Source organism: Melospiza georgiana, chromosome 18, assembly GCF_028018845.1.
Source record: "Melospiza georgiana isolate bMelGeo1 chromosome 18, bMelGeo1.pri, whole genome shotgun sequence".
NCBI classification, from domain to species: Eukaryota; Metazoa; Chordata; class Aves; order Passeriformes; family Passerellidae; genus Melospiza; species Melospiza georgiana.
Window position 1 is genome coordinate 3,641,056 of NC_080447.1, and position 27,544 is coordinate 3,668,599.

At 45.2% G+C, this 27,544-nt stretch overlaps 1 protein-coding gene across 1 annotated transcript; it reads right to left on the bottom strand.

Moving 5' to 3' along the window:
- Positions 1-1,475: 1,475 nt before the first annotated feature.
- On the bottom strand, positions 1,476-27,537 carry NAA25 (N-alpha-acetyltransferase 25, NatB auxiliary subunit). Its single transcript, XM_058037035.1, has 24 exons — positions 27,471-27,537; positions 24,763-24,848; positions 23,684-23,822; positions 21,940-22,058; positions 20,317-20,391; positions 19,355-19,462; positions 18,880-18,958; positions 18,336-18,447; positions 17,438-17,527; positions 16,328-16,497; positions 15,482-15,594; positions 12,859-13,066; positions 12,284-12,370; positions 11,226-11,406; positions 10,607-10,706; positions 7,067-7,218; positions 6,431-6,556; positions 5,941-6,184; positions 5,641-5,764; positions 5,185-5,250; positions 4,682-4,779; positions 4,352-4,462; positions 3,805-3,951; positions 1,476-3,674 (listed from the first exon to the last, which is right to left on the bottom strand). Exons 1-24 carry the CDS (start codon positions 27,526-27,528, stop codon positions 3,552-3,554), a joined length of 2,916 nt encoding a protein of 971 aa, XP_057893018.1. The 5' UTR covers positions 27,529-27,537; the 3' UTR covers positions 1,476-3,551.
- Between the last annotated feature and the right edge of the window lie 7 nt (positions 27,538-27,544).

Consider the following 27,544-nt stretch of genomic DNA (forward strand, 5'->3'; position numbering starts at 1 on the left):
CGTGACGGCGCGACGGCCGCCGCCGGGGGCTCGCCTCGCCCCGCCCCGCTGCCCGGGGCCACCGGGGGAGCGGCAGCGCTCGGGGGCGGGCGGGGGCTCCGACACCGCGCGGGCCCGGGAGCGCCGCGCCCCCCACCCCGGGACAGCAGCGCTGCTGGTGCCGGGGAAATAAGGACAGGAGGGCGGCTGAAGGCAGCGGAAGGGTAGCAGGGAGAGGAGCCGTGGGGTGGGTGCGCGTGTGGATGCAGGTGAGCACTGCCACAGCCCGCTCAAACAGAGGTTTTTGTGCTGCCAGGGGAGATTTCACGCACTGCCAGCCCGCACTTGCACACAACGTGTTCTTATCGTGGAAAGACTGGATGAAAAGCAAGCAAGCACTGCAGAACGACAGGCTGACAGCTCATCAAGTAAAAGCACTGTTCCATCCACGCTCCCTCCCCCAGCAGACATCGTCCTGCACCTAATCCCCAGCTGGAAAACAATGAGCATTTTCCCTTTCTCCATCCTTCCTCTTAGCAGGATCTGCTTGTCCTGCACCAGCATAATCTGGCTTCACCACGAAGCTTACAAAGTGCAGACAAGCACTTTGATCACATCCAGACCATCCAAGCAGAAAAATGAGGCAGCAATACTGATTTGTAACGAAACTGACTTTTATATAAATTATAAACCCATCCAGTTTAAAGCAGTTCAGTTGCAGCTGTGTCACTTAAGTCCGTAGAAGGCTGAGGCGTACATATCTCCTACAGTCATAAATTAACAATAATCAAGGAAGAGAAAGTTCAGATAAGGCTGCAAATACAACAAAAAAATTTCCCTAAGATTACTAGCTGTTAAAATAAAGTCATGATTATCAAGGATTGCAAAATATAAATGCAATTTTTGAACAGTTAAAAAGTACAAAAATGATGGACAACACAAACAAGCATTGTACAGTTTGTCCTGTGTGTAGACAAAGCAGAGTAGGAGATTTCCAACCTTTATCTACATCAGACACTGATTTGAAGCCAAGAGGAGTTGAGGAAATCTGTAAAAGGATCGTGGCTCATGATCCCAGTAGTATAAAAGCAGTAATTTTTCAGTCTGTAAACAGTAGTCTTGGTAGCTTCTTCTAGGTATGTTTTTCAATTCATCACCCAAAGAAAATCCGAAACCAACAAAAACAAATCCTAAGAGTGGAAAAAAGGGGAACAGCAGCAATGGGTTATAGCTTGAATTTCTTACCAGGTCTGTGTGGGACATATTCTGGAGGGGAAATGCTCTTTCATAAGAAATATATAATATATTTAACTGTACACAATTTATAGGGGAGAGAAACTCTCCCTCAAGCAAGCCCCCAGTCAGTGAGTACGGAGTCATTTTTGTACACTGTTTCCTCCTAGAGAAACTACAGCTTGGGAAGAGACAGCCTCTGCTTTTAGAAACCACTGAGGAGCCCCAAAGTCCTGTTTGCCAAGGCTGTCATGTCCCACTGAGAACATCACAATTCCCTGTGCTGGAAGTGACAGAGCCATGGTTCCACCCTGTCCCAGCCCCTGCCTCAGATGACACCAATCCCCTCCAGTTTCAGTTCTGCTTTCAAGGGATGCAGGAAACCTTTTTTTAAACCCAGCTTCTGCTTTCAGGCACACAGGAGGATTTTAAATGCTTGGTTCTCTTAATCCTAAACCTCACTCACACTGTCACCATTGCTTATTGATTTGACTGAGTTCAACCTGGTGTAGCAGCAGTGGAAGGAAACTCCAGCCTGGATCAGCCCTGGGACTGTCCCCTGTGTCACCTTTGCTGTGTTTGTGCAAAGCCCTTGGGAATCAGAGGACAGGGACAGCAGCAGGGCCACTGTGGCCCTGACTGGGAAGGGCAGGGCCTGGTTTGGCTCAGGGCTGCTCTGAACTGCCCCAGCCCAGCTCTGGGGGGTTTCACTCACCCTGACAGCATCACCTCCAGTCACCAGCCTTGCTTTAATTCAAGGAGCACACCCTCCTTTCAAAAATGATATTTCTATACAACATGACAGTTCTGTTTCTTTTTTTTCTTTTCTTTTTTTTTTTTTTTTCAGTAAAAGTATTACTATAAAACAAACTTAACACATTTTGGTATTCCTCCAGCCCAGAGCACTTACCAGACACTGTGATTCAACCATCAGGACATCCTTTACAATTTGACAACCTGCAGACATTCTTCTTCTTTCCCTTTCAGGATGGGGCAAAGCCAAACTAAATCCAGCAAGAGCAGCTATGGGACTTTTTTTTTGTTTTTTAATACAGGGGATTTATTAAAAAAATACTCTCATCAACATTCTAGCATTACTAACAAAACAGAGGAGATGACAAAGGCAGTCAAGCTCTCTTCAAACTTTAAATCTAGACTTGGATACCTGTGGCTCTAAACCAGGAGATGAGGAATTTGTTGGGTCTGACCTGTCCCTTGTATTGCAGGTACATGAACTTTTTTTTTTGCCTATCAATTTTAGGCTGCATTGCTCTTTGAACATGAAAAAAACCCAGCAGAAATGCAGATTCTGTGGGAGCAGATGATATGGTCACACTTTCTAACAGAAAGCTCCATGGGCCAGTGCTTGGATAATCAAAGTTCAACTGCAACAAGCAAGCAGACAGGTACAAAAAGGAGCTCAGCCTCAGACCACAGCGGAAGCAAAAGTTACCTCTGCCAACTTAAAACCAAAGCCAATAGGATTCCATTTCTATTAAAATATTGAAGTCTTAAAGTTTCAGTAATCTAAATACACTTTTTAAAAGTCATGACGTTGCTGTTTGACATTAAACTGACATGATACCAGCGCAGTGTCACACTTCACTGCAGCCATTATTTACAAGGTCTCTCTTTTTGTGTTTGTTTTTTTTTTTTTTTTTTTTTGCTGAAACACCCATTCCCATCTCTCTCTCTCTCTGCAGTTTGCTCCTCATCACATCTGCAGTTTTCCCGAGCTGTGCACAGACACCTCCTCCCTGGAGGATCCTGCCCCAGCTCTGGATGATTCCCAGCCCACCACAGAGGCCTCACCTCTCCCTGATGGAGCAACACTTGGAATTCTGGCAGCAGGACCAGGTGGTTTGCAGACAAAACAGGCAGCTCCAAGCCAGATCAGTTCATCAGAGGTGGCTCAACGTGGACATCTACAATTCCTGCATTTCTAAGGCAAGGACCATACAAAAGTTATGAACACTGTATGGTGATGAAAATATCCTTGGAGATAGATGCTTTACACTGGATTGCTATTGCTGCTTCTAAAGACCATCTCCAGTTGGTTCTAGAGATCAAAAGGGAAGAAAGTGACTTTTCTCCTGTTGCAATATGCTTATGAACATGTATAAAAAGTGGTCAAACCCCAGGAAGGGTCCCTGCTTCTTTTATGTACAATAATTTAAATCAGCTCAATACATCTGTAATACCTAAAAAAATTCTTTCATGATTTTAAGTCCTTCATGCATTATGAGGAAGTTCTGGATTTAAGTGATGGTAGAGTGGATGTTGCTTCTGTCTGGGACTCTGGTGTCACTCCCCTGTGGAGTCTGTCAGGGATGCACTGCTCAAATCTTTAGTTTTTTAATGGTATCAAGTCTCTTTTTCAGCAGCTCTCCAATTTCCTGAACTGAGTGATGGTAACTGCTCTGGACCTTCCCTTGCACAGTCTTTGTAAACTTTTTTTCTTCCTGCAAAGTGCAAAAGAGAAATCACTCACTCCACAGCAACTGTTTCAATCCCCCTTTAAAACTTTCTCCAACATCTCAAAGAGCAGAAGGAAATTCCTGAGGACCAGTGTTTGCACAGGGAATCTCTTACCTGTAAAAGCAGAGTGTCCTTGAGGGACAGCTCTTCAAGTTTTAGTGCAGTCAGAATGATTTCAAGCCCTTTGATATGATCTATTACATTGGAAGTTAATGTCTGGAGTTCAGTTACATAATCCAGGAAATGGGTAAATACAGGTGGCTACAAAAACAAATACAGGTCTTGAATTTATAAACACACAATAATGTCCACTTTATATAACTCACTTTGTAATATGTAATTCCTTCTTCCCACCAGTGCTAAGCTATAATTTAGCTCCCCAGATAAACACTCCCAGCTGACAAGTTTACTGTGGTACATTCCAGGCAGGAAGGTCAATGACACTCTAAAGTGTATTTCTCATTAAAAACTGTCACATGATGTCACAGACATGACATGGCACTGATTTTAAACAGCAAGAATTAGCCCCAAGTAACCATTACCCACATCAACCTCCACAAGTTTATGAACACCAGTTCATGTCATCTACCCTGATTTTTCTTTCAGAATAAATAAACTGTGATTAGGGGTGGGGGGAGAGAGAAAGAAACATTGTTTGTACCATTGCTACACTGCTCTCTTTTTTTTTCTTCTTCTTTTTTTGCAGGTTGGATTTAAAAGGTCGGAGGACACTGTCACAGTAACTTGATACCCACAGGGCAATGGAGATCGTCTGGAAGAAAGGTAAAAATGTGTTCTAAGTTGCTTTTAGAGGAGGATTTCAACTCATTTTAGTGTTCCTGGTAAAAGCCAGCATGATTAAATATGCAACAAAATCCCTCATGAGTTCTCTTGATTGTCTGAGATCAAACCTGCACTGTGTTTCAGTCCCAACATTTCTACCCTGCAGCACTCCCAAATTTCTAGTTTCCAAAGGGGGAAAAAAAATTACCTCAACAAAGAAGACTAAGTTTTCTAACAGGTTTGGATGAGTTTTCAAGGTGCCATCTCTGACTTCAATCAAATCACCTTTACATTTATTGAACAAGTCTGAAAAGAAAAAAGACAAAAGGCTTAGTGAAAGATGGAGGAGATAATTTTAAATGTGCATTATCTGAGTGTCCAGAGCTGTCAGAGCACTGACCACTGAGTCCTCTCCATCTCCTCTGAGTCCTGGCTCATCACCAACATTTCCTCAGCCCTGCTGAGCCCCCCTGACCCAAGCACCAGGAGAAGCAGCTGCCCAGGCTGGGAGATCAATGCACTGAAGGGCACAGCACGATCTGAGCATGCAGCAGCCTCAGCACACAAGCCAAGGGCAATCCCAGCCCTGTTCTCAAGCTTCCACAGGGTCTGCAGATGCATCACCACAGCCCAGCCCTGCAGACACTCCAGAGCCATCCTCAGACAGCCAGGCAGCTCTGCCTCAGGGTCTGCTCTTGAGTTACCATTTACCTGTCAGGCGTTCTACTAAAGACTTGAAACTATTCCCTATTCTTTCCTGGATTTCTGCTGAATCTTCTGAAAAAAAAAAAAAAAAAGAAATTAAAAATGATAAGCTACAACTTCTCTTATTTTCTGCTTCTAGACGTTCAAGAGGCATTTAATGCAATTTAGTGTCAGTACTCAAAAGTAAATGTAAGTGCATTCAAAGAGGAGCCAGTATTACAGCACCATATACTGTAGAAAAATGAAGACTTTACATAGGCCAGTGCCTTCTTTTACATAAAACATGAAAAGAAGGCACTGGCTCTCAGATAATTGAGTTTCAGACAGAAAATTAACACACAAGTAACAGTTTTGAGTCCATATCCTCCAACGCCCAGCAGTTTTCAGACTCAACAGAGCCATGTGGCTCCCTCCCACCACACACCACAGCAATGTGGTCAAACCCCTGCCCCAAACACTTACCTAAGCCATTGGTATCTAGTTCATAAATATCACTAACAAGATAAAACAAGCTAGTCTGGCACTGACAGCTGCCATTGCTGAAGAAGCCAGCCATTCGGGTAGGAGGAGGGCCAAGGACAGGATACTAGGCAAGAAGCAAAGAAAAAGATAAAGGTGTTGCAGCTTCTCCTCATCCCACCAGGGCCTGGCACATCTCCCAGTCAGTCACACACACAAACCCAGGGGCAGTTCAATGCACTCTGCAGCCTGCACGATGCATTCACGGCCAACCTTTGGGGAGAGCTTTCGCCTCGCTGGTACCTGGATTTTTTGTTCTAGAAACTTCTTCCCTGAATCCACCGCCGCTTCCAGCTGCTGCAGCAGGGCTCGGATGGTGTCGATCTTGGATGAGACACCGTTCTCTGCAGTCTTTTCAGAGTTCTTTGGTTGGATGGTGTGACCAAGGGTTGGGAGCCCGCTCACCAGCCTCAACGTTAACGAGCGGATTCGCAACCACAGCGTCTCCTCCTCCAGGGAGAGCTTCCGGTGCTCCTCAGAAATGTCCCTAGGGAAAGGCACCAAAGCTTTCAGGCAAATGCTCCAGGCACAAAAGCCTACCCAAAAAGCTCCCCAGATCTGTATGATGAAGAACAAATGGTCAGAAATGCAGAAAAATTAATATCTAACAGAGCAGCACTGTCAGATGTGGTGGATGGTGCTTAAGTCAGCCAGCCCAAGGAACACTGAAATATTGGAATTGCCCTGGAAAGAATTTCTTTGCTATGTGTGAGATGAGGATATTTCTACTCACCTGTCTTTTGGATCCCAGCTAAACAAGACTGTCAGGTCTCTGTTGTCACGCAGATCTTTCCATGGAATGTCATCCTCCTCTGGGCTCAGACTCATGGACTTTATACTTTCTTCTAAACTGGTTGATCTGTAGGTAAGAACAAGCAGCACTAAAATTATTTCTCATAAATAAATCAAACATCTGATCACTGCAAAGGAAAGGAGCTCACTAACAGCTCATGTTCTGTGCACTGCTCAGCTCTTCCCTCTGTCAGGAATGTGACACACAGGGCACTGACAAGGATGTGAAGGGACAGCAAATCAGAATCACAGAATCCCCAAAGTTTGAAAAGTCCTTTAAGATCACTAAGTCCAATCACCAATCTGGTCCCTACTAAGTCACAGCCTCAGTGCCTTCCCACATGTTTTCTGAACACTGCCAGGCATGTCTCCACTGCTTTCCTGGGCAGCCCATCCCAATACCTGCCAACCCTTCCCACAAAGGAATTTTTTTAAACCTCCTTGGTCCAACCCAAGGCAATTAAAATCCGAATGAAGCTTTAGGAGCAGAGCTGCAGCTCTGAGATTTCTGCAGGTACAACTCCCCAAGGCCCTCCTGGCCCTTTCCCAGTTTTGCCATGGCAGGAGCTGTACTCACATGTTTGCTTCAAGTAAGAGGTCCAGCAGCATCCGCTCGGTGCGAACCTGCGCGAAGTGAAGGGAGGAGTTCAGGCGGTTCCTGAAGGCGATGAACTCCGGGATCTTCTCGAACGCCCCGTACTTGTAGGCTTGGATGATGTACTCTGAGGTCTGCAACACAGCACACACCAGCTCTCCTCAGTCACTTCCCAAATCAGCAACAACCAACGAGGTCACTGCCAAGGAACTGCAGTTCTGTGGGTTTATCAGCTCAGAGGTGCAGGACCTGGAAAATCCTCAATCCCTGGGAGGAGTTTGAGCTTCTGCTTCTCCAAGTCACCGAGGGAGTTTTGTTACTTTAAATTGGGAATGCTCAGATGCTCCATGGCTAGTGAGGTTTAACAACCAAACCAACACAAGACATCACATTGTTGTCACCACAATGAGAAATACTTCACAGGGAAGAGGTGCTTTTTTCCCTTCCTTTTCCTTTCAGATGCATGATTCAAATAATTAAATCATCATTTCATTGTGAGAAATAATTCCAGGCAAAAGAAATACAGCCCAGATTTTCTGAAACTGAGCATCACATATCACCACAACATAGATAAAAAAAAAAAAATTACTCACACATCTTTTGTTTCTCTTTTTTATTAGAGTTTTAAATACAGTATCATACAGTATGTACATGGCACAACACAAACACCAAAGGAAACTCTCAGGGTCCATGGGATATTTTGCTTTCCTCTCTGATGAAATGCAGCAATACAAGGCAGGCAACTAACATTTAACTTCAGTCCAAGCAATCTCCAAAAAAAGAGATTTTTATGATGAAGGAACTCCAGACAAGCAGTGTTTTAATGAAAATGTAAACTGTAGACAGAGAGTGAACTGTTTCTGCTCCCAGCCATGAGTGATAGCTGAGTTTTTACATCAGAATTACTCCATAACTGAGAAATCCTGGCAAATAACTATTTTCTTCTGAACAAGCTCATGAACTGCACTGAAGATGAAAGGCACCAAAAAAGGCTTCTGCTTAACTGAATTCTATATGGTCCCAACAGGCTCAACTCGACTGGAAGGCTCTGGGAGATCAGAAGGCAACACTCACAGATCTAAAACTCCTTTTTTTTTCCCCTCTAAACCAAGAAATTCAACAACATACTCTCTGATCAACAGCCTTGCAGAGGTGACTGTCAGGGACTATGGGCTCTAATTCAACTGCATCCACGTGGGTTTTAAATCCCCCAGGACAGGTTGGTGAGGTTTGCCTGCAGTATCTGGAGAGATTAAAGATGGATGGACACAAGAAAATTAGAGAGATTACTGGTGATTCTGCATAGCTGAAGGAGGACTGTCTTGAGGAGGATAAAGTTGCCTTTTTAGTTTTGGCCAAATATAGCAATGTTGCCTTCTCTCTCTCTCTTTCTCCTCCCTGTGCTTGGCATCCTCTCCCAGAGCAGGAATAGTGGCAGGATTGCACACAGCCTACAGGGCTGTTACTCATGGGATCACTCTGACACAGGATTCACGTCAGGCTGGGAAGTTCAGCAAGTCAGGAGAATGGATTTATCCAAAGCAAGGAGTCTGATTCAGGAGCTCTATTTTTATGCCAGACTTCATTTACATCCCACACTTCCTGCTCCAGGCAGAGTCCCACACACAGCTCTGTGCTGTGACATCCCAGCTAATCTCAGCATCAACCTAGGCAGGAGCAGGCAGCAGCAGAAATCTGTAAAAAGTGAACTTTTAAAGGACAGACACCTTTTAACACTGCAGATGTGATGGTGGGGCTTGAGTGGGAGCTGCTCCAAGCACCCTGAGCACAAAGGGGCAGCCCCAGCAGAAGCACAGCAGAACACGAAATGGGAGCAGATCCTGACCTTGTGACATGATTTATGGCAAGGAATTCTTCTTCATCCTCACTCTTGTCACACCATCATCCTCATGGAACAGCAGTCTGAACTGAGCCTTCACCTCCTGCAATTCCTGGTTCCTTGAACAGCTTTTGAGGCATTTCCCATCTAAAGGATCTTTAGGAGACAAGTGTCCAGAGCAGGAGAGATTTGGAGACCTGGAGCAACATCCTCTCATTGTCCTTTGGCTGCAACACCATCTCCAGGGTATGATGTGAGTGGTTCCAGAGTCCCATGCTCATCTTGCCACAGGAGGCATTCTGTCCTCCTGCTGCACCACTGCTGGCCTCTTGAAATCCCAACATTTGAAATCCCAGCATTTGAAGGTGCAGCAGCAAGGCAACACCTTTTTGGGATTTCTGGAACATGAGTTGTGTTTTCCTGCCAACAGCCACTGGAGACATCCAACTCTTCTCTGCCACATCCACTCCATCACTCAGTTCCAGAGAATAACCTGCTCCCAAGGGAACCACACCTCAATTACTTCATTGTCTTCCATGGAAAGATGATTTCTTGATGCATTACAACACTGTTCCCAAGCAGAGGAATCACATCCAGAAGTTTTTTCAGTTCACTTTTCCACCTGGCGCCCAGCAGTCGTGGCTTTCATTCAGACAGTTGGTTCCAGGGATGTTTTTCATTAACATCCACCAAATGACTTTTAAACAAGACTGAAACTTACACCTCAGTAAAAAAACGATGTCTGGATCCAGGGCTTCACTCCCAGGAATCCAAAACTTATTAGCAAGTAGGAAAAAAACGAGCAAGTGAGGGATGCAGAGCAGAGTGAACAATCCATGTGCATCCCTCAGGAAAATCTCTGTGTCAGACACAGCTCACAGGAACTGAGCACAGGGAAATGGGAATCCTGTACACAGGAACCACTGGGCTGCCAACAGAGCAACCTGCTGCTTCTGAGTGATTTCTGTGTGAGATCCTTTACTGCTCAGTACAGACAATTCTGTATTTTTATCTATTGCTGGGATAGTGGGAAAGCAAAGTGTGTGACTGCAGAGCCTCTGGAGCCAACTTAGCCAGATTTAAAACTGGATTGCACCTTTGTTTCTTAGGAAGTAAAAATAATTTTCACCTACCTCTCAACAGTGCCCACCCAGAGTGTGAAATACAAACACACAGGATTTCTTCCCACTCCTCAGAATGGGAAGGTCCCCTTAAAATGAAGAGCACCCCTCCCCATCCACTGAAAACACACAGCTCCAGTGATTGGAACATAAAGGATTCATCATGTGCCATCCCCATCCTGACCCATCATCACTGGCTGCTGTCTCACTTTCCAAAATGCCAAATTTATGACACCAGCACTTATTTCCACTTCACTTATTGCATAAAATGACAAGCATTAATTTAAAAGCAATCATACCTGCTTTATGAGCATTAAAACTGGCTTTAACAGAAAGGAAGCTGAAGCAAAACCTCACGTAGCAGCAACTCACAAATCCTTGTAGTAGGAAATGCAGGTTGGGACAACCTTTACCACAAAGCTGCACCTACTACTGCTCTTTGTTGTGCTTTAAACCACTGCAATTGCACAAGCCTTGCACAGGGCTTCTCTAAAGCCCTAAAGCTTCTCAAAGACACTTTGCTGTGTGACAAGGTCATGGAGGAGATTTCTTTCAACTTACATCTTTCTGGTTGGAGTGGAAAAACCTGAGTGCAAAGTTGCAGGATTGGGAAGCAGCAGCGTAGTGGCCCAGGGAGCCGGAGTAGCGTGTCAGGAGATAACTGCAACAAACAGCACGAGGCAAACGTCAGCCACTGCCCTGGCAAGCAGCTGCACAGGAGACAGCTGGACATTTAATAGCATTAACAGCACTCATGGGCAAGTTCAGGCTTTTAGTGGAATGAATTCTCAATTTTTTAAAAGCAGTATGTGAGGGCTTGGAGTTCTTTTTTCACGTTAAGGGTGTAAGAGTTGCTCTCAGTGAGAGACCCTCAATGACACCAGGGTGTGTTTGCTTTCCAAGCTGGAACACCAAGCTCTGACTGGCAGCCCGCCAACCATTTCACCAATTTCCTTCTAAAAAAATCCAACACAGCTCAAAATCACATGGGGGAAGACACCCTAGAGAAAGGGGGAGTATGCAGTGGACGTGCCTCACAAAAACCCCAAAACAGCACCCAAAACTGTGACAATGCACCCAGAATGTGACAATGTGCTGAAATCTGGGTGGCAGAGGGTGCTGCAGCTGCCAGGATGGGTTGATCAGGAGGGAGTGATTATTCTCAGTATGTACCACCCACCCGATGGTGTCGTGCTGGATGTGCTTGGCGTCCAGGCTGGAGTAGAGCTCCGAGACGGGCTCGAAGGCGCCGAGCCTGCAGTAGATCCGGATGAGCAGCAGCTTAAACTGAGCATTGGAGGGACTGTGAGACAGCCCCTCCTCCAGGAGAGTCAGGCACTGCCACACAGCTGCCTCTTCACCTGGTGACAGACACAGCACGGGCAGGTGTGAGCAGGGACAGTTGGCACAACTCCCTCTGCCCGCGTTACGCCAGGCTCAGGGCGCTGCCAGGGATTGCAGTGTGCCCAAAGAACACCTGCTCCAGCATCCAGCTGCTCCCTGAGGGAATGCTGGGGGAATAATCCCTCCCAGGGAATATCCAGCTCACATCTGCACAGAGCACACACTGCAGGCAAAGTGACCTTTCCTGATGAATCCTGGGCTGTTTGGGAATTCCAGCTTGCACATTGGAAAAGAGCCAGGAATTAAAGAGCCAACGTCCACATTTCTGCCAGAAACCTGACCATGGATTTAGTCAGGTTAAAGATTAAATCTTCCTTGGGAAAGACAAGGGTGTAACAGATAGAAGGGCAGGAATATACACGTGGACACCCAGCACTGGACACTGTGGGATTAAGAGACTAACAGAAGGAGCAAGGGTGGAGTACAGGCAAATTTAATTCAGGGAACAGGTCCCAGCAAGTCTAGAAACAAGGGATCCAAAAGACAAAGTACGTCAGGAAGAGAAAAATGCTCTCAAAACACTTCTGGTATCAGAAAGGAGTTGTCAGCACAACTCGTGCCAAGGGAGAGAAAAAAGGAATTAATCAGAAAAATTAAATCTGTATATAGACATCAGTGAGATTCAGGGCAAACACCAGCTGATCAGAGGGACTACTGAAATACCTCATATTGCAAAAAAAAAAAACCCAACCCAGAAAGCTCCAGGCCTAACAATCCTTGCCAGGCACCCACTGGCCACAGGGACTCCCTGTGCCAGGCTCCCACAGAGATACTGGAGCAAGGCACAATTTTGGATTTTGGGAACAGGAGCAAGGCACAATTTTGGGAACATACCTTCCAGCCACAGATCAAGCAGCAGGTGAACTGCAAGCAGGCAGTAATAATCTGAAAACTGCAATTCAGTTTTCAAACAAGATTTCCCTAAAAAGAGAAAAAAACCCAGTTACTCTTGAATTACTAAAACTAATTACTAATTGCAGCCAGCTGATCTCACAGTCAGGGTTACTGAGTGGCACCAGGACCAGAGAGCACATTTTAATTTATAAAATCAGAATTGTCTTAAAATCCAAACAACTTCACACATCACTGAGTGGCCTTTGGGGCACCTCAAACATTGACATCTGCTGGAAGCAGAACTGACTCCCACAGCTGCAAGATTTATAAATTAATAACTCCTGCCCACAAATGTGTCCTATGCGCTTCAGTGAGAAAACCTGGCTTTGCTTAAAAGCACAGGCAATCCTGCAAAGTACACACAGACCATCTGAACTACCCAGAAAAGCTTCATTTATCTTTAAGATATGTGGTGGAAAAGAAAAAGAATGAAAGGAACCAAAATTCAGGGAAGGTGAATGGTAGAATCAGAAAGGAGAACGCCAAGTTTTATCAGCGTTACAGATTCTCCTCACCAAACTCCAACCCGTGGCGGTATCTCAGCATCAGCTCCCGCACCACTGCCAGCTTCTGCTTCTTCTCCATGGCGTGGTAGATGCCCAGCAGCCTGGAGAGCTGCACCACACACAGGTGCTGCTGCAGGGCCTTGATGTCCCCTGGCAGAGCCACCTCGTTCTCGGCCGCCGCCGCCAGCGGGATCACGTCCAGCAGCTGCCGGATGAACTGCAAGAGAAACCCCCGTGGGTCAACAATCCTTTCATCAGGATCTTTTCAGGAACAACATTATCATTATTTGCTGCTGTAAAATGCAACAGGTGCATCTGTGATTGGTCTCATGTGGTTGTTTTTAATTAATGGCCAATGACAGTCCAGCTGTCTCAGACTCTGGTCAGTCACAAGACTTTATTATCATCCCATTCCTTTCTATTCCTTGCTAGCCTTCTGATGAAATCCTTTCTTCTATTCTTTTAGTATAGTTTTAATATATAATTTTCTTTTAATATAATATATATCATAAAATAATAAATCAGCCTTCTAAAACACAGAATCAACATTCTCATCTCTTCCCTTGTCCTGGGACCCCTGCAAACACCACCACAGAGGTGGCAAAGGCTGCAGGGCTGCACCACAAGGTGGGGAAGCAACATTTCCTCCCTCCAATCAAACCAAAAAAAGTCAAGTTGGGAACATCCATGTTGATGCCACACTGAATCTGTGGTTCAAGAAAAGCCTTCAAGATTTTCTTTTGAGTTGCTTGAGGTTTTATTAAGTTTCATCAAACAGATGGAGGGAAGAAAAATCAGAGGAAGGTTTCCAATTCATTGATACACCAGGGAGTTCAAGCACCTGTTAACACTCGTGGTAACAAGAGATGCAATTAAAATAATTAGTTACTGACAGGCTTCACAGCACACTTCCAGGCAAGGATGGTTTTGCACTGTTACATTTTCCCTCAGTTCTGAAGTAATGTGCAACTCTCAGTGAGGTGATCAACTCTGATTAACGACTCCTTTTTGCAATTAAGCTGTAAGAAAAGCAGCTTCTCATAGTTTGGTTTTAATGGGAGACAAAAGACTCCTCACAATACACAGGGCTGGGCAGCAGCTTCTTGCTCTAAAACCCAATATTGTCTGCAGACTGAAACCTGAGTTAAAGCCAATGAATTGCTTTGACTACACTTGGTACTGACACAGAAGAACTGCATCAAATGCAAGCCTGAGGCAAAAAGCTCAGGAGCAGCAGCAAGCACAGCACACACCAATTCCAGTTTTCCCAAAGAATTTGATGAATGCTGTGTTGACAGATCTTTTCAGTCTGAAACTCTGCCAAGCTGAGCAAGGTCAACCCCACCATTGCCTCTACTGTCCAATTTACACCTCTAGCAAGTCAAGGCTGGTGTCCTGACCATTATTTCTGGACTATCTCACATGTCAGTGGCCCAGCAAGATCGTGATCTCAGCTACTGAAGTGGAACTTTCCTGTCAAACCTCAGCTCCTCATGTCCTTGACCAAGCTAAAGTGCTGCAGATGCTGCTTCAGGGACAACCAGAACACCACCCAATACATCAGTTTGACACAATATATATTCCAGAATATATTGAGTAAAATCAGCAGCAGTTTTAAGGCTAGACAGAGAATTTTGAAGTCAGAGTCATGGTATTACAAGCACTGTGACAAAACTGAAATCTGAACTGTTATTAAATATAATTTTTCCACTTCTGGTTTTGAATTTGCTCCCTGGAAAGTTGGGATGAAACCTGTTCAGTACTTCAGGGTTCCCTTTCAATGGAATCACCATTTCCAGGACTAGGAGTTCAATATCCCGCTGGCCACATCTCTTGCCCAGTGGGCTAAAAACACAACTTTAAACATAAAACAGCAACATCCACCCCTGGCAGAGCCACTGCTCCCATTAGGGAAGTCTAAAATTAGGAGTCAAAAAATACCTCAATAAACCAAGAGAACTTTGTCACCTCCACTTTGTTTACCAACATTTCACCCCCAGGCTCTGGCTGATCCCGGATTCTCTGCCCTCCCCAGTGCTGATCCCTGGACACAAAGGCTCAGACAAACACTGGGGTGAGTGACAGAATTCCCAGCTGCTGAAGTCACTCCAGGCTGCTCATGACTCTGCACAAATGGGCTTTTCAGAGGAACTCTTTTCCAGAGAGCTGTTTCAGAAAGAGAGTCTGGAAAAAACTGCCAGAGATGCCTCCATGACCCTGGACTGGGGTCATTGTGTCCCTTTGGCACTGCCAGAGCCAAGCAAAGCATCTGTGACATCCCTGCATGGGATCAGGGGGCAGCTTCTTCCCATTAAACAGAAACCTGGAGCTCAAAGCACCCTGACACCTTGAAAAATGGGAATAAAAAAGCCAAAGGAATACCAGATCTGAGACTCTGCAGGATCAAACTTAGCTTTAAACCTCCAGTAAAAATCCTCTGAATGAAACTTCTCAAGTGTTCAGATGTTCATGATATTTTCTACAGCACAAAGAGTTCTCTGAATTTCAAGCAGAGAGTAAAAATTTGATGTTTCCAATCTTTTAATATGATCCACAGGTATTTTAAGATAAAGGGATCAGAGTGCAAACAACCACTGCAGTTCCTGCCACCACTTCTTGGTTATTTCCTTACCTTTGTGTACTGGCTGGCTGGGAGGAGATCCACAAACACTTTGAGATCAGTAAAACAGCAGGGCTTGTCCCCAAATTTTTTGAAGTACTGGAACATTAGTTCTTCTGGATCACCTAGGGAAAAAGGCCAGGTCACCTTTTCAACAGCCTCCAGTAGAAGTGAAATCTGTAAAATCACTATGAGAAATCTTTGTTCATTCTTTCTTCTTTTCCCTCCCTTCAAGATTACAGTGATTTAGAAAGCAGAGAGCTGCTCTAGTGCAGATTCTAACAGAGCCTCAATGTCTCTGGTAACCAAGGAACACATTAAAAAAAGCCCAAGAGCTTCATTCAAGCTCCTTTAGCAGATAAGAGCTCAGCATCCCAGGCAGGCACACGCAGCCTCCACTCATCTCACCGTGGCTTCTTTTGGGATGGAAAAACAAAAGGAATCAGGAAATAGCACAGATGTTGCTCTAATCACACTGCCTTTCATTGATTCCCTAAATGCCATTTTGTGATGCAGGTTTTTAAAAAGCAAAACCTGGCTTTGTTGCCATAAAAACTTAAATCAAAACCCACCCAGAGATTCCAGCACTACCAGCAAGACTTTCCACTAGGAATACAGTGTGAGTGACTGGATGCTCCTAAATCCCTGAGGTCTTTTTGAAAACCTCCCTGCTGGCTTTTCCAAGTCATCTGAAAATCCATTCCACTCTTCAAAGTTCACCTTCCAATGCTTTTCAAATTCTTTACATACGCAACAACAGGTTATCTTTTCCTGATGAAACCTGCATTTAACTCAGTGATTTAGGAGCAAGTTTGTGCCCTGTGCAGAGATGAATTCCAGCCCCAGGAGGGCTCTTACCCAGCTTGTACTCATCATTGCAGCCGCGGTGCCGCAGGCGCCTGATCAGCTCCAGCTTGGCCAAGTACGGTCCCCGCAGCGGCCGCGAGCTCTTGGACTCCTCTGAGATCCTCTCCTCGATGAAATTCACAGCCTGCTCGATGGAGCAGTGCACCTCCCCCTCCAGAGAGCTGCAAACACACAGACAAAAGGGTTCTTGGAGAGGTCCCACTGATAACACACGCTCAGCACGCTCCCTGACGGGGAAATGATGGATTCTGCAACTCGGTCACTGTCACTGACATCTTTTATGGAAAATCCTTTCCTTAGGATTTTTTCTCCTGAGAAGCTGGGAGGCCTCAGGAACAAAATGTAAATAATCATTATCTGCTGCTGTGGAATGCAACAGGTGCATCTGTGATTGGTCTCATGTGGTTGCTTCTAATTAATGGCCAATCACAGTCAGCTGGCTCAGACTCTGTCTGAGCCACAAACCTTTGTTATTCATTCTTTCTTTTTCTATTCTTAGCCAGCCTTCTGATAAATCCTTTCTTCTATTCTTTTAATATAGTTTTAATATAATATATATCATAAAATAATATATCAAGCCTTCTGAAACATGGAGTCAGATCCTCATCTCCTCCCTCTTCCTGGGAACCCTGTGAACATGGTCACAGAAAACATGAGCTGGAAGAGCTCTGTAATGTACAAACTAATTCCATGAACCATTCTTAGCCTCCAGATAAAAGCAGGGAGAACACATCATTTGGGCTCTGACATCAAGAAGTCACTCCAATATTGAATAAATGAACCCAAGCAATTTGCTGTAGCACAAAGGGAGGTCCCACTGATAACACACACTCAGCATGCTCCCAGATGGGGAAATGATGGATTCTGCAACTCAGTCATACAGAAAACAGGAGCTTGGAAGAGTTCTGTGATGCACAAACTACTCCCATAAACCATTCCCAGCCTCCAGATAAAAGCAGGGAAAAGACACAATACAAAGCAGGAAAAATCCACCATTTGGGCTCTGACATCAAGAAGTCACTCTAATATTGAATAAATGAACCCAAGCAATTTGCTGTAGCAAAAAGGGAAAACAAATCCACAGCAAAATTCTCAACTTACTGCTCTTCCTCTGCTGGAGGCGTCCAGGATTCATCAATGAGTTGAAACACTGAATCAAAGTAAGTTATATAAAACTGCCAATCATCTGAGCTGAAACAAAAATCAGGCACAGGACAAAATTTAGGGAATTGCCTAAAGAATTAACAGCTAAAGCTACATTTCTTGCCAAAGCTGGGTTAAGGAATAACACATAATCATAATAGAGAAAAAACCCAATTGTAATCATAAAATTGTTTCCCCTAGAAAAGGTCTCACATCTTAGGAACACCATCATCCTGAATTTCTGGAAAAATATTAAGCAAAACCATTTCAATTCAGAAGTGAGGCAAGCTATGAACTCTCCTCTTAAAATTCACATTCCAGTCAGAGCTCAGCAACATCCCCACAAAACGTGAAGGCAGAAGTTTCTGTTCTGCATTTAACTTATATCTAAGATGAGAGCACAGCTAAATTCAAAAGCAAACCCCACATCTCTCCTGACAGTTCTGAGACAGATTTGATCACACTGGAATGTTCTGTCTGCTGATGCATCTGCTCCAAGCATTAAACACATTTCCCACGATGAAGTCTGGCCAAATGGGAGAAATTCACACCAAGAAAATTTAATGTAAATCATGGACAGGATGAGAACTGCAAAGTCAGAGCTAGGCAATCAAGAATTTAGACATAAGGAGGTAAGTCACCTTTTATTGCATTAATGTGCTGCTACATTCTGCTTATAAAAAGCAGCAACTCCAGTCCTGACTCTGACTCTCCCTGACTTCAGAGTGCAATCTTTGGAAAAGCTTCCCAATATTCTCCTATTTTACCCACAAAAGCCACGAAAACAAGGCCATTCCCAAACAAGTGAGGCTTTTTGTTCCACGTGTTTTGCAGGACTGCAGGAATCCTCTCTCACTTTTTGAGCAGCAGCCTCCTGGCCAGCGCGTTGCACTCGGGCCACCGCTGCAGCTTCTTGTACATGGCCATGCACTTGTTCTCCCGGCTCTGCAGCTCACTCGTCAGCTTCTCTGCACCAAAAAACAGGGAAAACTCAGCTCAGCCCTGCCCAAACCCCCTCATTCCAGCCCAGCACCAAACCTCCAGGTCTAACACAGCAGCAGCCCTCAGAAAGATTTCCCATGGAAACCTCCACAATTGCATTTTAATTTTCAGGTAAACTCCTCTAAAATGCAGATATTGAAGACTTTTCAGTTTTGAAGATGGCAGCTACAACCAAGAACACAATCCAAATTTACCACTGCAAAGCTCAGCCTGTGCAGTGTTTAAAACCATAAACAAATTTGGCAAAACCAGGTTGCACCAACACCTCCAGAGTTTACACTGAGGATAAAACTGGTGCTAAGTCAGGCTTCCTAAAATTATTTTGTTTTTGCAAGTCTGAAGCAAAGGGGAACTGCTGTATTCTCCACACAACTCTGATTTATTAAAGAATAAATTACCTCCAAGTTTTCCCCTCACAACATCTAAAGCTTCCTTGTACTTCTCCAAACGTTCCAGGATCATGTAGTACAGTTCCACCTTAAAAGAAAGATTAAACTGCAATGACATTTGCCAGGAAGAACATACCCAGGTGTGCCAAAAGAGAAAATAGGGGATACCAGGCCTGCAAAGCTATCTTTAGTATCCCAAAGGGTGCAAGACTCAGATTTAGGTCTTTTTTTCCATTCTTAGTCCTCAGGTTTTTCCTGGGGCCTCCCAGAGAGCAAAGCATTTCATCAGTCAAATCAAACACCAAAAATTGCCTCAGCCACAAGGTTCTGAGGCCCTCCTAACGCCCAGCTTTTGGTTTTCCTTCTATCCCCTACATTCATATTTAATTCCAAAACACTGCTGATTATTTTAATTTTTTTAAGGTAATCAAGTTCCCTTAAACAATGCATTCCTTGTCTCAACAAAGCTCAAACCAAGCCTTACTTCAGCCTCAGCTTCAATCTTGTCCTCTTTCACCATTTTTTCCACCATTCTCTCAGCAAGTGGCAGAAACATTGTCTTGGAGAGGTTTTCATCCTGTGCTGAGATAGACTGAGGAAGAGAGGGATTATCGTAACAGCTCAGCAGCTTTCTGTGATGTCCCACCCACTGCTCTTTTCACTTTAAAAGAGGAAAAAAACCCAACCCAGGTGTTCCAATCCTCCCCAGCCACCTGTTTGGAGCTGCCATCTGTGACCTGAGAGTGCCACTGCTCTGGGAAAAGGCAGCAATAAAACTGCTGCAAAGAAAAAGCTCATTTTTGATCAGATCCACCAGAGCCCTGCACGTCTGAGCACACAAACCTCGTGGTAAAAACATGGAGCCAGAACATTTTTGTGTTTTACACAGCACAGGATTTTAGAGGATGTGATTAAAACCCTCCAAGCTTTTTTTTTGTTTGATTTTATGTCTGAATTTTAGTGCCCAAATGTGCTGCCTCAACCAGCAGCAGCACAGCTGATCTGTGCCTGTTCCTGCAGAGCTGCTGCTAATTCCAGAGCTCTCATTTATTCCCTCCAAGAGCTTTTATAACCTCATAAAGAGGAACAATTCTGACTGAGAAACTGCAGATAGCTGAGGATTTATTCATTATCTCTGCCAAAAGGACAGGTGGGTATCAGAAAGGACAGGTGGATATCAGTACAGATGAGAGAATAATTCAATTGTATAAAGGTGGTAAGGCAAGAGTTAAATTGGACTATAAAAACACCTCAGAGTTTATTTTGGAGCACAACAATAATGCTACCTAAGGAGGGCTCAGTCTTTCTCTCAGCATCACAAAGAAACAGCTCAAACACACATTTTACCCAAAATCATCATGTTTTCCCTCAGAACGTTTCTGCACCAGCACTGCAGTCATGAAAAAAAAAACCCCAAAACCCAGCCAAACCCAATACTGCACACACCTGCATGATCAGGCTCATCACAGACCAAAAATAATATGGATTTTTGGGAACAATCTTATAAAGTGCCATTCCAGCCTGAAAAACAGAAAGCATAAATTCCATCATCCCTGAAATGGATTCATTGCTCAGATCTCGTGACGGGCAGCAGTGAGGGGAGGGGATTTGCACATGGAGGATTTTTCCCCACTCCTGAGGAAAAACAGAGGGTGGAAATGTTTCCAAGGACTCTGTGGAGGTCTGACAGGAACAGCAGCCAGCACTGACTGCCCACACAGCTGCCAGCTTGAACTGGGAACTCCAGGAGGAAGCAGATTTGTTCTTTGGGAATGAGGGGATTTCTGCAGTGCTGCAGGACACAGCAAACCCAGGAACTGCCCTTCAACTCTCACTTCTCACCACTGACACTCCCAAATTTGGAGTCACTTCCACGTGCAAAGCAGGGGGAGCAAAACTTGAGCAGATAATTTGGTTGAATCAAAGCAGAGCCAAAGAATTAATGATTTTCCCTAACAGCTATTCCCACATTTCCCTCACAACCTGTATGTAACAAAGGACAAGACTTTTACCCCTAGAAAATCTGTAATTTCAAGAAACTACACACAATATTCTCTCTCTACAATTGCCTGACTGCAGTTGGCATTTTCCAGGGTTTTCAGCTAGAATACCTCAGAGCACAGGACACTGGGGTTGATTTTCATTCCAAATCAGTCACCATCCACACACTCTTCATTCACATCCCTAAATCCAAAAGCACAGGCCAACATCCCACTCTGACAATGTGACACTGATAATGATGATTTGATTCAATTGACACTGAAAGTAATTTAATGAGCTCCACATTTTTATGTCACTCCAGACATACAAAAGGTCACATAAATGTTAATTATTGTTATCTGTGGCATTTTCTCCACTCATGATTGTGATCTATCACATCTAAAGTTTGGTTTGTGTCATGAGGTTTCTCATTTCAGGTACACCATAACTCCTTTTTAGCTATTTAGGCCAAACCTGCCACAGCAGGAACAAGAGGGAATTTAGCACTTATTTCTTGGCTCTCTGTGCTTTTTTTTTACACAGAAGAGTGAGCACACAGGCCTTGAAAATCATCTTCCATTTACAGACATTCTGTAAATTTGGAAGGGATGAAAACAAAACCAGCAGTGTGACTCTGTGCTGCCAACTGACAGGGGATATTTCAGGTACTTTTTAGTTTTTCTTCACTGAATGCCATCAATACAAGTTGTGTTTTAGATACTCAGAAAGAGCATGGGGAGGATTTATCTTCCTAAAGTTAACAGAGAACTGAGGCCAGAGTTAAATGTGAAAACAAGGATCAGAAGCTCATCATAGATGTGCCTATTCCAGAATTCCTTTATTTTGTACTGCAACTACAAAACCACAGATCAGTAAAAGACACAGCTTTAAGTTCACAAATCTTTTGTCTCAGACAATCCACCTCCAAAAACTGACGTTCAAGCCTCTCTGTAAAAGCCAACCAAGAGTTTAACTTCTGCATTAACCCAGCTCAGCTTTTGTGGAAGATTACTCATAACACATAAATGAGAGTAAAAGACAGAGAAAAACACACTTTAAACCAGCCAGAACACAAATTTTTGGTCATACCTGTTGCATTTTCTTGTACTCTCCAACCCTGGCATAGGCCATGAAGAGGTGGGAGTGATACTCTTCACTGTTGGGCACCTTCTTCACAGCTGCCTCATAAAGTTTTGTCACCAGCTCAGCTAAACCAAAAGCAGATCTGGAGTTAAGACCAACTTAGGAATATTTTAAAGCACAGCTCCCTAAAGAGCACCAGGGATGCCCTAAACAGCAATTAATTACATTTAACAGCCCCAAAATGTTGCTCTGTCCCCCAGGCATTGCAAACATCAGGAAAGTGCTTATAAAACTCTAAATAAGCCTCAAAATAGACTCAAATCAAAATAGAGTTCAACAGCAGCAACTGAACTGCTCATGAGAATTTTAGATCTACTTTTAAAGTAGGTTGTTCTTTATTTTTGAGCATCAATCTGAATGAAAGTTTCTCCTGCTGGCAGAACAACTGCTCTATGTGAATCATGTATCAAAACAAACTCTTCCAGAGCCTAAAAGCAAATTAATTATTCTTATCACAGGTTTACTCATATTAATCATATCCTGCTGTTTCCCAATTGCCTATATCAGAACTCTAAACAATTGTTTCACACTAAACTTTCTAATAACAGGTGTATCATGATAAAACACTTCTGATAGCACAACATGCAAAACTTTCTTACACTTTCATCCTTCCATATTCTTTTTTCTTACACAAACAATTGTAGCTCAGAGTAGGAACAGAAAAACAAATGTCATTTGTCTTTCACACAGTTTATACATCCCTGACACAAATATAGAAAACATCTAATCACAATTTTCTTGCAGGACCAAAAGTGGAAGTGCCTCACACCCACCAGTTCCTGAGCTACAGAGAGCTGAAAGTTACAAAGCTCAGTTTAATGGAAATTGTTAATAATCACAGAGAGGCTCTTGTCATTCACAGGGGTTTATACTGAAGTCAAAAATACACAAAAATGTTGGTATTGCTCAACAAATGATGCTTTAACTCCACAAACACACACAAAGAAATCAACTGGGGGAGCATAACCAACTCTCTTCTGCAGACTGATGCAAACACCTTTTCCTGAAGCTGTTTCACCCCTGGATCATTTCTCCAGCAGCTCAACAATAAATTTGGTGGTACCACCCACCAAACTCCACAATAAACACTGGTACCACCACAGCACACTCCCCAAGAAGCTGCCAGAAACAACAGCAAACTCTTCAAGCTGCAGAAAGGCAGGACAGGGGGGCTGGCATCTTCCAGAAAAGTACAGGAAACTTTCTTCCATCCCTCCAACACTGATGATTCAGGATTTTGAAAGTACAAATCACTGCGAGGAACCTGGCAAAGCTGATGTGGCCAAACTGGGAGGTCAGGATTTTAGGATTTCCCTCCTGTTTTTCACCACTTTCCTGAGGCCTTTCATCACAGCCTGTGGGATTTGCAATCTCTGTCACTCTACTGGTAAGAAATTCCAGTAGTTTTACTGACAAAAGTGAACTCCCAGGCTGCTGGATCATTATCAACATGGTTCATTTAGGACCTGCCACACAATTGTGTTCATAATAAGTTCAAATGAAGATTTTTTTGCTTTATGAACATCACTCCAGCCTTACAGGCATTACAACAGGCATCACTTCACTTCTGAGCCTCTTAACAGTCTCTCACATACACAAATCCTGGATTTTACACATTTCCCACCAAACTGGGGCACAAACCCTCAGGAAGATGAACACAAAGAGATTTCTGGGAGAGGAGCAAACTCACGTCTGTGCATTTCCCGGTACAGAATGGTCAGTGCTTGCAAGGAATTGTCATCTGTGGGTTCAAGTGCTGCCACCTCTTGTGCCAGGGCATAGGCTTCATCCTGCTTGCCAGTCCTCTGCAAGCCAATGGCCTTCAGCACCTGTGGGCACAACACAGGCAGCTCTCACAGACACAGCTTGCATTTGGAAACCCTCTCAGTCCTGCTGGGAACAGCCCAACCACCTCATTCCCTCTGCAGAACACCAGGATTGATTCAGTTTTTAATCCATGTGGCTGCAGAGGAAAACCCTCAAATGCAACAGCATCAAAGAGGGGATCTGACTTCTTAATAAATGTTGAGGTTGCCCTGAGGCATCACCACATGGTTTTCTCTACCTGGAGGCTGCAAAGTGGCAATTTTCCTTAGTCTTCTTTCTAAACTGGCCAGAGAGAAGTGACATAAATGAGATTCAGGTCAATGCCACTCTCTGCAGCTTGGGAAGCTTTCAAAATGTAGAAGTGGAGTGAAGTGCAGAGGGGAACCCCCAGGGAAATGAGAGAAGCAGAAAGAGAGTCACACGTTCAGGAAAGGGAGGAACAGAGGCCTTTCCCTCAGTAGGGAATGTGGTGAACAAGCAAAGGAGCAAATGGTGCAAAACCCTGGAATCCTGGAGTGCTTTGGGTTGGAAGGGACCTTAAAATCACCCAGCTCCACACCCTGCCATGGGCAGGGACATTTCTATGGACCAAGATGCTCCAAACTGGCCTGGAACAACTCCAGAAGCATCCACAGCTCCTCTGGGACACCTGCTCACCTTGGAACGTTCTCGTCAGCCATTTCCTCCCAAGGAGATGTTCTGATCCCAACCCCAGGGCTCCAAGAGGCATTTTTAAAGCCCAGGTCACCTGGAGTGGTGCTGACAACCAGCCCAGGTGGAACCAACACTCCAGTCCCTACCAGGCCATTTTCAGGCAAACAAGACACAGGTGGGCTGGAACAGAGACATTCCAGAGGGCTCGGGAATCACTGTGGGAAAAGGGACAGTGGAACACCCTGAGACTCAGGCAGAATGAGCTCAGTGCCCCCCAGCCCCACTCACCTTGGCACAGTGAAGGTCCTTGTGCTTTTTGAGCAGTTTATCTGCTTGCTGGATTGCCATTTTATTATTGCCATTATCGAGATAATCTGCAGAGGAAGAGCACACACAGAATCACACCACAACACCAAGGCCACTCAGGAAAGCCACCTCCAATTTCACCATGGAGCATCTGCTGAGAACAAACCACATTTTCCCTGTGCAGCTCCTCCTAAGCCAAACATTCAGGAAAGTGTCATTTCAGGGATGAAGGATTCATCTCGTTGTACTGGTTTTAGTCACTCAAACAAACAAGCTTTTGTAATTACTCCACACAGATCATTACAGCAACAAAAGAGAGCCACAATAGAGAGGATTCTGCAGAAACAGCTCTTTGCTGGCACTGCAGCTCCAGTGCTTTAGCAGGGAAAGTAGAAATTAATTTGGTGTGTTTTTGGGAGACTTTCAATGACTTTTAACAGGCAGGAGGTTGGAAACCAAACACATACACTTCAGCAAAGTGGGAAATACTTGTCCACAGCATCCATACCTCAGGCTGAGCAAACCTGTCCCCCTGGAGTGCCACCAACCTTCCCCCAGACTGGTTTTGAAGGCACAACTGTGGAGCATCAATATTTCCTAGGGGGATATCCCACTATCCCCATACCATTTTCTCCTTTTTTAGCTCAGAATTACAATTTTCAGATTATTACACAATGACAAACAAGCAGTTTTAGATCAGGACACGACCCCTACGTGCTCCCCTTCCCTCAAAAATCCCTCCTCCCTCAGCAAACCCAGCTGTGCTGCCCCTCATGTGCCAGGGGCTGCTCACACTGCTCTGGCATCTCTCCTGCAGGTAACTGAAATCACACCACACACCTTTTCCTCATCAAACCTCTCACTCTCATTATAAATGAACTCTCTTACTGAGGGGTGATCCTTGGCAATCCTCAGCACAAACTGTGCATCTATTGTGATTTACAGATTTCTGTCAAACAGCTCCCACATTTGCTCCCCTGGCCAGGTAAATGCTGTGTATTTAAAGCAGAGTTAATTGGGCTCCTGAGCCCAGCCACAGCAAACCTCTCACGAGGCAGCCCTTCCACACTCACCAAAATAAACACTGTGGCATGAAATCCAGTTTGGAGCCATAAATTTCAACTTAGGAAAACCTCTGTGCCACCTCTTCACATGAAAACTTTGGGGATTTCTCAGTGAAGAGGTTTCAACAGCACATCAGAGGCTTCTTGCTTTAAGGCTCTGTCACCCAGTTTAGTGACACACAAATTATCCCCCAGGCTGAGCTGCCTGACTGGGATTAACAGCTGTGCCAAGAACATCTCAGCTCTGGGTGTTCCAAAGTAAACCAAATAACCCTCAAACCTCCCTAAAACACAGCAGAATGAAGAGACTGCATTTTCCTAACCAGCCAGGTTGTTGGAAGTCAAAGCAGCTTCCAAAGGAAATGAAGCAAAATGAAAATAAACTTCAGCCTGTGCTAGCTCATAGGTGGGGACGTTCAAAGGCTGGAAATGAAACACCTGAACCTTCAGGTGAAGGGAGAACAGGTCAAGATCAAAGATAACCACAGCTGTCGAGGAATCACAGCACAAACCCAGGCACACCTTGGAACCCAGAGCAGACCTTGGACCTCACCCCAGCTGCTGAGGTGGGGAAGTTGTGTGTGCTCACCACACGCTTTATTTATTTCGGGCCCTGCAGCACCACAGCCTGAGATCAAACCTTGCACTGCAGAGAATCCTTTCCAAACGAGCAGAAAGGAATTCCAAAGGTCTCTCCAAAATGAACAAAGCGAGATGCTCAGCATCGTGTGCTTCCACATCGGCTGAATTTACCCAGATTTTTTCTGTTAGCACCGTTTCTCACACAGGTTGTGACAAAAATAACTGCACATCAATGAAACTGCCAATCACAGCACGGATAGAAAACTAAGGAAAAAACCCTTAAAATCGTTACATAAAGACAAACTGCACAGAACTTGAACACTTCTGATCGAATAAAACCATCTCCCTCCCTTTTCCTGGAACCCACCACGGGCTCAGCCTGTACTGCACCATCCTCTGCCCAGCAAAGCACATCCCAAGCACGCCCAGCCCAAACCAGGGCAGCTCTCCGCGTCTCCAGGGAGAGGTTTTCATCCCTGCTAAAAAAGTTAACAACGTTTTCCCAATCTCCATCAAATCTTCAGTTTTACGGACGAAACGCCACCGTAGCCCGGGGAAGTGTTTTCCTTTTATTTCTCCATATTTGCATAGAGCCGAGCTTTGCCTACAACCTCCGAAGCAACCCCAAGAGCGCAGAACACCCTCTGAAATACCCGGGGACACAACAACACCGGACAACTCCCAACGACACCGTCCCCTTCCACCGCTCTCTGCCTCCCAATCAATCCCCCAGCAGCGTCACCGCTCCGTGCCACAACATCCAACACAACTCCGGGGCATCCGCGCCTGCTCCTCCGGGGATTGATCCACTCCCGGCTCCTCCGCGGCAGCGCAGAAAGCTCCGGCCGGGGTCAGCTCGGCGGCGGCTCCGCTCCCCCCGGGCCGAGGGGCAGCCCCGGGGCGCCGCGGGACCCCGGCCCGGCCGGGCGGGCGCCGCAGCCGCGCAGCCCCCGCGGGGCCGGGAGCGCGGGAGGGCCGGGGGGGGGGGGCCCGGCGGGGCGGCGGCGGCGGCGGGGCCGCGGCGGGGGCGCGGCGGGTCCGTACCGTAGATGGGCCGCAGGCGGCGGTCGTTGGGGTCCTGCACATGGCCCCGCGCCGCCATGATGAGAGCGCAGAAC